At 46.5% G+C, this 12,140-nt stretch overlaps 1 protein-coding gene across 1 annotated transcript in view; it reads left to right on the top strand.

The window, feature by feature from the left end:
- The window catches only part of CDC20B (cell division cycle 20B), a 98,725-nt gene that overhangs the window by 43,492 nt on the left and 43,093 nt on the right, over window positions 1–12,140 (top strand). Inside the window, exons 3-4 of the mRNA XM_063946513.1 lie at window positions 3,228–3,447; window positions 3,548–3,687. Coding sequence (XP_063802583.1) covers window positions 3,228–3,447; window positions 3,548–3,687 — 360 coding nt within the window. The remainder of the gene's footprint in view (window positions 1–3,227; window positions 3,448–3,547; window positions 3,688–12,140) is intronic.

Genomic DNA, 12,140 nt, shown 5'->3' with positions numbered 1-12,140 from the left:
AGGTCCCATCCCCATGATATCTCATTATGGGATGCAATTATTCCAAAATACAGAAAAATCCCATATCCAAAATACCTCTGGTCCCAAGCATTTTGGATAAGGGATACTCAACCTGTATAAATTCATCAATACTGGCTAGTAGCTAATTGCAATTGCATTTGTCACATTATTATCTCCAGTGCACCATCAGGGCCTCCTATATTATAAAGCTCCCACTGTACAGACTGTGAGGATACCAGGTTATTGTATTGCGACTGTCTGCCTGTAGGTCAGTCTTGCGCATTGCCACTGGCCTTCCCAGTACCTCACCATGGGTTAAATAAATAGTGGTTGGAAGATACACCCTTTCATAACTAAGATGCACGCACAAAAATATAGCAAATACGTCAACAAATACCAAACAAATTCACCAAACTGGCGCTGGGTAATGTAAATCACTGCTGCTCTAAAAGGGTTCGACTATAGCCCCAATATAAATGGGAGGTAAAAATAGATCACATAGCTAGTGGAAACTTCAGAATCAGTCTTTGAGCTGGTGGGTGCTGTGCGCGTGGTACCATACAGACTGGTGAGTGGGACACAGGTGCGTGAACACATGAATGTTACATACCACTTCAGTCTTTAGGCCCATACACACTAGGCGAGAAAGTAAAAGATCTCGCTCAGAAGGGCCAATCTGAGTGAGATCTATTACAATCTTGTGTGTACACTCAATGTCGCCCTCGTCTGAACATATACAGACTAAGGAGGTCCTCGTTAACGAAAGCCATGCTGCCCCCCCCCCACTCCGCCGTCGCTCCCTTACCTGCTGGCATCGGCAAGTGTGTATGCACTCGCCGATGCCGGCACGCCGCCGGGTCCCCGCCCCCGACAATATCAGCATCAGCGGGGACTCGTTTAGTGTGTATGTGGCTTCAGTTGCGTCTGGTGCAGGGCCGTCCCAAGCTTATTTTTTTGGGTAAGCTTAAATACATTTTGGCGCCCCTTGATGGGATAAACTTATTAAAGGGAAGGGGCCCGCCATAAAAAGGGGTGTGGCCGCACAATTGTACCCCCAGGGATACAGGGCCATAGTGGCTGACAGGTGAGGCAGGAGTGACAGTTAGCTAGTGGGTGACTGGAGAGCCAGGGGTGACAGCTAGTGGGTGACTGGTGAGGGTGACAGGGAGACAGTGAGTGACTTAATACAGAATGGGACTGGTCTGGGACATTCTCATGTAAGCAGCTGTACTGGGGGACACCGGCTCAAACATCTCTCCTCCGCTGAGTCAGCTCCAGGCTCCACACGGCAGTGACCGGCGTCCTGCCCCAGCCCAGTTTGCGCATATTATAATGAGCGGCGTGACATCATGACGCTCCATAGCTCATTACATATGCAGTCAGCACTACACAGAGGGGAGCCGCGTCCGCAGCAGGCAGCAGCACTGACTAATAGAAGTCAGCGAGACAGGCTACGGCTGCCGACTCTCTATCACGGCCAGAGTGCCCTCTATGTGCGGCACCTTACTCAGCTGCATAGTTTGCTTATAAATACTGGGCCGGCTCTGGTCTGGTGCCAGAGCTTGTAAATCAGGGTTGGATGTAAAGCTAGGCACACACAAAGCTAGGCAGTACGAATGATGTAATGGTTAACAAAGCATTACTGCCTCACAGCACTGGGTCCTGAGTTCAATTCCCTCTATAGCCCTAACTGTGTGGTGTTTGTATATTCTCCCTGTACTTGCGTAGGTTTCCTCTGGGTACTTTGGATTCCTCCCACAATCCAAATATATACTGATAGGTTAATTGGCTCCTGACAAAAAAAATGAACCCTAGCGTGTAGGTGTGCACGTATATATGTGTTTAGGGCAGACTATATGGGCCAAGCGGTTCTTATCTGCCATCAAATTCTATGTTTGTTGGCCAGTCTTCCAATTCACGATGCATTGCAACGACCATTGTATAATGGTAGCCCCATATTTACCCATTGATGAACTGAATATCCCATTTCCATATCCGATGTGCTGCACATCAGATGGGACAATGCGATGGATGACGCTATATAGTTAAATTAATATATATCGGTTTGCTGTACCGCAGTTCATTCAGTGTGATGCAATATATTGTTACATTGCATTGCCATGTCACCGGGTCTGCACATTGCTGAGGTGTGTAACCAGCTTAACTCACAACAGCAATCCAAGGCTTACTGCTGGCAGGTGATCAGCAGGCTGACGCATTTCATTGCGTGATGCAATTTCCTCAGAGAATAAAGTGTTTACGCCAGAGGTACATAGAGGTTTAGTTAGTAAGTATATATAAATGTGTGTGTGTATGGGGTCAATACGTTAGCCTGAAATAAACATACTCCCCTCAGCCATAACATCAAAACCAGACAGGTAACGGGAATAACATTGATTGTCTCGGTACAATGGCACCTGACAAGGGCTGGAATATATTAGGCAGCTAGTGAACACTCAGTCCTTGAAGTTGATGTGTTGGTGGCATGATAAATGAGTAAGTGTAAGGATCTGAACGTCTTTGAAAATGACCAAATTATGATGACTAGACGACTGGGTCAGAGCATCTCCAAACCAGTAGGTATTGTGGGGTGTTCCTCGTATGCAGTGATTAGTACCTACCAAAAGTGGTCCAGGGAAGAACAACCTGTGAACTAGCAACAGGGTCATGGGCGCCCAAGGCTCATTGATGCACTTGCGGAGCAAAGGCTATCCCATCTCATCCTATTACACAAAAGAGCTATTGCAGCACAAATTGCAAAAAAGTTCATGCTGGCTATGATAGAAAGGTGTCAGAACACACAGCGCATCGCAGCTTGCTGCGTATGGGGCTTCATAGCCGCAGGCTGGTCAGAGTGTCCATGCTGATCCCTGTACATCGTGAAAAGTAACTACATGGAGCAATGAAAGAAGGTGGCCTGGTCTGATAAATCACGTTTTATTTTACATGAGAACAGCTGGGTGCGTGTGCGTCATTTACCTGGGGAAGAGGTGGCACCAGGATGCACTATGGGAAGAAGGCAAGCGGAGGTAGTGTGATGCTATGGGGAATGTTCTGCTGGGAAACCATGGGTCCTAGCATTCATCGACACGTACCACCTAACTAAATATTGTTGCAGACCAAGTACACCTGTTTCAGCAGGAAAGTGCTCCATGCCACATTGCAAAAATTGTTCAGTAAAGGTTTGAGGAACATTTATTTAGTAATTTATTTCCTCTTACTTTTAGACACCGGAGTTTGGAAAGATGTCATATTCCAGATTCAAAAGAAGCATCTTTAGAAAACATGCTCACCAGATTCCTATAGCAAGCAGCCCTATCTCCAGCAGGTGGCACCATTGTCAAGATCAAAACCTAGAACACACATTTAATTATCCATCCACTGAACTATCTTTGAGTTCATCTGATGACCATTGCCGGACGCCCGAAAAGCTGGTATTACTACCCTGTAAGTGTCATGCCATTATTTAATGTGATGTTTATGTTTTTTTCACTAAAGTGTATACTCATATTATAGTATAGCTTTAAAGTTTCTGACAATGTTTCAGACCTGACAGATGTATCCGGTGCAAGTAATCCAGACTGTGATTCTACACCAGCCATATCAGATGATGTCGGTACCCTAAGTCTACCTAAGAAATCCATCAGGAGGTGTCTACAAAAGAAGTTGACGTTTTGCCATCCCCAGGTAGGCTGGTGAAAACAATGATGCTCGGAAGGAAAGAGAAACAACTCAGCACTATTCCACCAATGACAACAACATGTGCACAAATTGTTGGAAAGGGCCATTTTAGACATTGGACATTTTAGATGTTTACTTAGGGCTACCGCGCAGAGACAGTGGTATGACAAGTAGCTAATGCAGCCGACTGGGCCAAGATGGGGTGGGGCAGGTACAGATCACCACTGCTTCACTGCAGCGGGAATGTTCATAGCAGTGCACAATGGGGGTAATTCAGAGCTGATCGCAGCAGCAAGTTTGTTAGCAGTTGGGCAAAACCATGTGCACTGCAGGGGGGGCAGATATAACGTGCAGAGAGAGTTAGATTTGGGTGGGTTATTTTGTTTCTGTGCAGGGTAAATACTGGCTGCTTTATTTTTACACTGTAATTTAGATTTCAGTTTGAACACACCCCACCCAGATCTATTGGGCCCTACACACTGGGCGATATTACTGAAAGATATGAACGATCTTGTTCATTAATGAACGCGATACCATTCATATCTTTCAGTGTGGAGGCAACAGCGATGAACGATGCGCGGCCCCGCACTTGTTCATCGCTGGTGCCGCATTATGGACGAGATCGTCCATATTTGCCTGCGCTGCTATGGAGCCGGGTGACGGGGGGAGTGAAGAAACTTCACTCCCCCCGTCACTCCCCCCCCCCCCCGCCGCCGTGTCTCCTGTGGCCGTATCCGCCGTTGGGCAGCTCGGCGGCGGATCGACAAATGTGTAGGGCCCATAACTCACTCTGCACATGTTATATCTGCCGCCCCTTCAGTGCACATGGGGAGTAATTCAGAGTTGATCGCAGCAGCAAATTTGTTAGCAGTTGGGCAAAACCATGTGCACTGCAGGGGGGGGGGCAGATATAACATGTGCAGAGAGAGTTAGATTTGGGTGGGGTGTGTTCAAACTGAAATCTAAATTGCAGTGTAAAAATAAAGCAGCCAGTATTTACCCTGCACAGAAACAATATAACCCAGTCAAATCTAAATCTCTCTGCACATGTTATATCTGCCCCCCCTGCAGTGCACATGGTTTTGCCCAACTGCTAACAAATTTGCTGCTGCGATCAACTCTGAATTAGGCCCAATATACCAAGTAAGGCATCGTCATGACTCCTCAATTGGCCATGCTGACCTCAAAAATAGTCACAGGGTGGGATGCACTGATCTAATGATCAGATCAGTGTAAAAAGTAAAACACTGTCACTAAGAGGGCCCATTTATCAAACAATATGTGCGGCTATAGCCCCGAAAATAAACGTTTTTGGAGGGTTTAGCCACAAATTTTAAGAATCTCCCAATGTATGAAGGAGGACTGCAGCAGATATCTCAGATACTTGCTGCAATCTCTCCATTGCTGCCGGCAGCCACAGCTCCCATAGGTTTCTTTGGGAGATGTCTGCTGGACATAGCCACTGTGCATGGCACTCCTTTCAGAGACCCTGTCCCTGTCTGGGCTGGCTGATACATTCACATGATATGATCGTATTCTGCAATGCGATCCTGGGTGCTAATATCGCGCCTAGATCGCATTGCGAATACAATAATTGATAAATGGACTCCTAAAACACTAACTAAAAACTCTATGCAGCAGCAGTCGGTGGCGCCACGGCGTGCATGCGCAGATGAAACTATTTTGCTGGCTGATTGTTTCTTATGACATGTCCAGCCAAGCCTATTCTGCACATGCATGGGTTTTTGATAGCGGAAATCATCAATGGTATATGGTCGCATATGTTATAACCATCGATGGTATCTGCTGAATACTTGCAGAAACAGCCAAAGCAACGTCTGATTGGTTTATAACTTGTTATAATACCCAACACCTGTACACCTGCTTCATAATGCAAATATTGAATCAGCCAATCATGAGGCAGCAATTCAGTGCATAAAAGCATACAGACATGGTCAAAAGGTCCAGTATATGTATTTAACTGGACATGGGTCACTTACTGTAAGTCGGCTCCCTGTCCGATTTAAGCATTTGGGAGCATATGGCAGATTATCATTTGCTCCCATACAATATCACTATATCATTGTAGTGTATAGTCTGCTAGAGTCTGTTTGTAGGAAAGTGCAATGTATACAGTAGTGGCCAAAATTGTGGAAACCTTTTGGAAAATATGCATTTTTCAAGTTTAACATCTTATAGCACTAATATATTATAATTAGTGCTTATAGCACTAATGTATTATTCCAAAAAGCATACATCATTACAATGGCAATTTAATTTAGAACATAATACAACACAATACAATTAACTTTATAACACAATTTTACATTTTGATAACAATTATACGTACTGAACTGTGGGAACGTACATTTCTTAGTTTGGCACAATATTAGTACTTTGTTGGGAAGCTTTTTGTTGCAATTTCATACCTCCCAACATTGGTGGCCAGTGGGTTGGGACCTTTGACGCGCCGAAAGCGCGCCCGTGTCAGAAAAGGGGTGGAGCCTAGGGAAAGGGGGCGGGCCTTGTGTCACTCTCTTTTCCGTCGCTGTGGGGGCATGCCCAGCACTCTCCGTTATGCTAGGCTGCCCCCAGGCTCTCTCTGCACATTGAATTGATGCTGTGCACATGCGCACAGCGTCTATTCACCTGCTGCTTACCCACTACTCTGCATAGTTATTGCTCCCCCCAACTACTCCCCCCTCCCCACTGCGAGACACTGATGTATTTGCTGCTATTTAAAGTGCCATTGATCACATAGATTCGTCGCACACCTTTTGCTGTCATACATCGCCCTAGTATAACACTAACTGGATGCTTCACAGTAAGTGTTGTGAACTCAGGTAGCAAATTTTCTCCAATTTTTCTGCGGACATATTTCATGCCATCACTACCAAATATGGATATTCTGGTTTTGTCACTCCAAATGACTCTGTTCCATTGTTCTTCTGACCAATTAATATGCTATTTAGCCCATTCTAATATTTTCTGTCTTTGAGAGATAAAAGCGACTTTTTCCTTGGGATTCTAGCGTTTAATCAAAAATATTGAAGTCTGCGTCAAACAGTCCTGGCACTGATGTTTACACCACATTCACGTAAATCATTTTGGTTTGCCTCAGATGATTTTTCTGTCTTTCTAGAACAGTTTTTCATTCTTCTATCACAGCATGGTATTGTGGATCTTTTCATACCTTTACCAGTTTGGTTTCGAATGGACCGAGTCTGTTGATACTTATTTCACAGTTTCGAAATTCTTCCTTTAGTTTTGTTGCCACCTACTTTTCTTATAAATTTGTTGTAAGTGTTACCTTCTTCACATAAAGTAATTATTTTGTATCTCTTTCTAGGTGACCAGGCAACTCTTTTTACTTTGCTTGTCATCCTAAATAAGTTACGTAGCTTACTTCAGGAAATTAAAGTAAAATCACGCTTAAAAAACAGCGACCAACTTAGTGATAATCAAACAACTAAGGGGGACATTTACTAAGAAGTGATAAGAGCGGAGAAGTGAGCCAGTGGAGAAGTTGCCCTATCAACCAATCGGCAGCTCTGTATAATTTTAAGTATGCAAATTATAGATGTTACTTCAGTGCTGATTGGTTGCCATGGGCAACTTCTCCACTGGCTCACTTCTCCGCTCTTATCACTGCTTAGTAAATGTCCCCCTAAATAATATGTTTTACTATCAATTATGGTAGCAACAATTGTGAGCTTACTCATGCTAACACCTTACTGGATTCATTTTATGGCATCGCAACTCCTGATTGGTTCTCAAAACAATCACTCCTATTGGATATTTTTGAGTTGAAGAAATCCCCTCTCTTTACAGATAAAGTCTCCCTATCTTTATTTAGCTATAACCTTTTATGCAATAAAGATAATTCATTGCGGTAAACTGCATTATATTGTGTATAAAATTATCTTTCCAGTGATATAATGCAGTTATACACAGTGAAACCCTAAAAACACACATTTTACAAAAGGTTTCCACAATTTTGGCCACTACTGCAGTGTCCACTAGACGGCGATGAGATTCCCTGTAAGTAGTCACCAGATATGTTTGTTTTCTCTTACGTCCTAGAGGATGCTGGGGACTCCGTAAGGACCATGGGGTATAGACGGGCTCCGCAGGAGACATGGGCACTATAAAGAACTTTAGATGGGTGTGCACTGGCCCCTCCCTCTATGCCCCTCCTCCAGACCTCAGATCCTGTGCCCAGAGGAGACTGGGTGCATTACAGGGGAGCTCTCCTGATTTTCTCTGAAAAATAATTTTGTTAGGTTTTTTATTTTCAGGGAGCACTGCTGGCAACAGGCTCCCTGCATCGTGGGACTGAGGAGAGAGAAGCAGACCTACTTAAATGATAGGGTCTGCTTCTTAGGCTACTGGACACCATTAGCTCCAGAGGGAGTCGGAACTCAGGTCTCACCCTCGCCGTTCGTCCCGGAGCCGCGCCGCCGTCCTCCTCACAGAGCCGGAAGTTAGAAGCCGGGTGAGTATAAGAAGAAAGAAGTCTTCAAAGGCGGCAGAAGAATTCAGATCTTCTCTGAGGTAACGCGCAGCGTTACCGCTGCGCGTTACATCAGAGAAGATCTGAATTCTTCTGCCACCTTTGCTCCCACACACAACACACACTGAGGGCACTGATGGGTGCAGGGCGCAGGGGGGGCACCCTGGGCAGCAATAATAAACCTCTAGGACTGGGTAACATATATGTATAGGCTGCGGAGGCAGTATATTACATAATCCCCCGCCAGTATTGTAAATTTGAGCGGGACCGAAGCCCGACGCTGAGGGGGCGGGGCTTGATCCTCCAGCATGGACCAGCGCCATTTTCCTCACAGCACACTGCAAGAAGCTGGCTCCCCGGACTCTCCTCTGCTGAACACGGTGACAGAGGGCAAAAAAGAGGGGGGGGGGGCACTTGTAATTGGCGCAAGGAGTGTTTATATATATTTATATATAGTTATATAAAAGCGCTGTTTATCTGGGAATTTTGTTTCCGGTGTCAGTTGGCGCTGGGTGTGTGCTGGCATACTCTCTCTCTGTCTCTCCAAAGGGCCTTATTGGGGAACTGTCTCCATATAAATATATCCCTGTGTGTGTGGGGGTGTCGGTACGCATGTGTCGGCATATCTGAAGCGGAAGGCTCATCTAAGGAGGAGGTGGAGCAGATGATTGTGGTGTCTCCGTCGGCAACGCCGACACCTGATTGGTTGGACATGTGGAATGTTTTAAATGCAAATGTGACTTTATTACATAAGAGATTGGACAAAGAGAGTCCAGGGATAATACCGGGAGTCAATCAATGGCTTTGACGGTGTCACAGGGCCCTTCAGGGTCTCAAAAACGTCCCCTATCCCAAATAGCAGACACCGATACCGACACGGATTCTGACTCCAGTGTCGACTACGATGATGCGAGGTTACACCCAAGGGTGGCCAAAAGTATTCATTATATGATTATTGCAATAAAAGATGTTTTGCATATCACAGATGACCCCTCTGTCCCTGACACGAGGGTACACATGTTTAAGGAAAAGAAACCTGAGGTAACCTTTCCCCCATCTCATGAGCTGAACGCGTTATTTGAAAAGGCTTGGGAAACTCCAGACAAGAAACTGCAGATTCCCAAGAGAATTCTTATGGCGTATCCTTTCCCTGCGCAGGACAGGTTACGGTGGGAATCCTCACCCAGGGTGGACAAGGCATTAACGCGCTTGTCCAAAAAGGTGGCGCTACCGTCTCCAGACACGGCAGCCCTCAAGGATCCTGCTGATCGCAGACAGGAAACTACTTTAAAATCAATTTATACACATACGGGTGCTTTGCTCAGACCGGCAATAGCATCGGCTTGGGTTTGTAGCGCGGTAGCAGCTTGGACAGATACCTTGTCAGCTGATATTGATACCCTGGATAGGGATACCATTTTATTGACCTTAGGTCACATTAAAGATGAAGTCTTATATATCAGAGACGCTCAGAGAGACGTTGGTCTGCTAGGTTCGAGAGCCAACGCCATGGCGATTTCTGCGAGGCGAGCCCTGTGGACCCGCCAATGGACGGGTGATGCCGACTCAAAGAAGCATATGAAAATTTTACCTTACAAAGGTGAGGATTTATTTGGGGAAGGTCTCGCGGACCTAGTTTTCACGGCTACCGCGGGTAAATCTACTTTTTTACCTTTTGTTTCCCCACAACTAAAGAAAACGCCACAATATCAGATGCAGTCCTTTCGGTCGCATAAGTCCAGAAGAGGTCGGGGCTCTTCCTTCCTCGCCAGAGGTAAGGGTAGAGGGAAAAGAATGCCTGCTACGGCTAGTTCCCAGGAGCAGAAGTCCTCCCCGGCTTCAACTAAATCCACCGCATGACGCTGGGGTTCCACTGAGGGAGTCCGCGCCGGTGGGGGCACGTCTTCGACTCTTCAGCCACGTCTGGGTTCAGTCGGACGTGGATCCTTGGGCGATGGAAATTGTATCCCAAGGCTACAAGCTGGAATTCGAAGAGGTGCCTCCACGCCGATTTTTCAAATCGGCTTTACCAGCTTCTCCCCCAGAGAGGGAGATAGTTTTAGCTGCAATTCAAAAGCTTTGTCAACAGCAAGTGATTGTCAAGGTTCCCCTAGTTCAACAGGGGAAGGGGTACTATTCAACCCTGTTTGTGGTTCCGAAACCAGATGACTCGGTCACACCCATTCTAAATCTAAAATCCCTAAACCTGTACTTGAAAAAGTTCAAATTCAAGATGGAATCGCTCCGGGCAGTGATCTCCAGCCTGGAAGGGGGGGACTTTATGGTGTCACTAGACATAAAGGATGCGTACCTTCACGTCCCCATATATCCTCCTCATCAGGCCTACCTGAGATTCGCTGTACAGGACTGTCATTACCAGTTTCAGACGTTGCCGTTTGGGCTTTCCACGGCAGCAAGGATTTTCACCAAGGTGATGGCGGAAATGATGGTGCTCCTGCGAAGGCAGGGAATCACAATTATCCCGTACTTGGACGATCTCCTGATAAAAGGGAGATCGAGAGATCAATTGCTGAAAAGCGTGTCGCTCTCCCTGAAAGTGCTACAGCAACACGGTTGGATTCTAAATCTACCAAAGTCACAATTGATTCCAACGACTCGGCTAACATCCTTAGGCATGGTTCTGGACACGGAACAGAAGAGGGTTTTTCTCCCAATGTAAAAAGCCCAGGAACTCTAGAACATGGTCAGAGACCTGCTAAAACCAAAAAGAGTGTCAGTTCATCAATGCACTCGAGTTCTGGGGAAAATGGTGGCAGGTTCCATGCGAGGACATTTCAGTGGGACCTTCTGGACAAGTGGTCCGGGTCCCATCTACAAATACATCAGAAGATAAGCCTGTCCCCCAGGGCCAGGGTGCATCTCCTGTGGTGGCTGCAGAGTGCTCACCTTCTAGAGGGTCGCAGGTTCGGCATTCAAGACTGGGTTCTGGTGACCACGGAAGCGAGCCTCCGAGGATGGGGAGCAGTCACACAAGGAAGAAATTTTCAGGGACTATGGTCAAGCCAGGAGGCTTGTCTACACATCAACGTACTGGAATTAAGGGCCATATACAACGGCCTACGGCAAGCGGAGAATCTACTTCGCGACCTACCGGTTCTGATTCAATCAGACAACGTCACAGCAGTGGCTCATGTAAACCGCCAAGGCGGGGCAAGGAGCAGAGTGGCAATGGCGGAAGCCACCAGGATTCTTCGCTGGGCGGAAAATCACGTAAGCGCTCTGTCAGCAGTCTTCATTACGGGAGTGGACAACTGGGAAGCAGACTTCCTCAGCAGACACAATCTCCATCCAGGAGAGTGGGGACTTCATCAAGAAGTTTTTGCAGAGATAACAAGTCAGTGGGGACTTCCTCAAATAGACATGATGGCGTCACGCCTCAACAAGAAGCTTCGGAGGTATTGTGCCAGGTCAAGGGACCCTCAGGCAGTAGCGGTAGACGCCCTGGTGACACCATGGGTGTTTCAGTCGGTCTATGTGTTCCCTCCTCTTCCTCTCATCTCAAAAATATTAAGAATCATAAGACGAAAAAGAGTGCAGACAATACTCATTGTTCCAGATTGGCCTTGAAGGGCCTGGTATTCAGATCTTCAGGATATACTCACAGAAGATCCGTGGCCTCTTCCTCTCAGGGAGGACCTGTTGCAGCAGGGGCCCTGCGTGTTTCAAGACTTACCGCGGTTACGTTTGACGGCATGGCGGTTGAACACCGAATCCTAGCTGGGAAAGGTATTCCAGAGGAAGTCATCCCTACTTTGATAAAGGCTAGGAAGGAGGAGACGGCGAAACATTATCACCGTATCTGGAGGAAGTATGTATCTTGGTGTCAAGCCAAGAATGCTCCTACGGAAGATTTCCATCTGGGCCGTTTTCTCCTCTTTCTACAGACAGGAGTGGATATGGGCCTGAAGTTAGGCTCCATTAAGGT

Source organism: Pseudophryne corroboree, chromosome 1 (assembly GCF_028390025.1).
Source record: "Pseudophryne corroboree isolate aPseCor3 chromosome 1, aPseCor3.hap2, whole genome shotgun sequence".
Taxonomy (NCBI): domain Eukaryota; kingdom Metazoa; phylum Chordata; class Amphibia; order Anura; family Myobatrachidae; genus Pseudophryne; species Pseudophryne corroboree.
The sequence above is the reverse complement of the archived record's forward strand: the minus strand, read 5'-3'. Positions and strand labels throughout refer to the sequence as shown.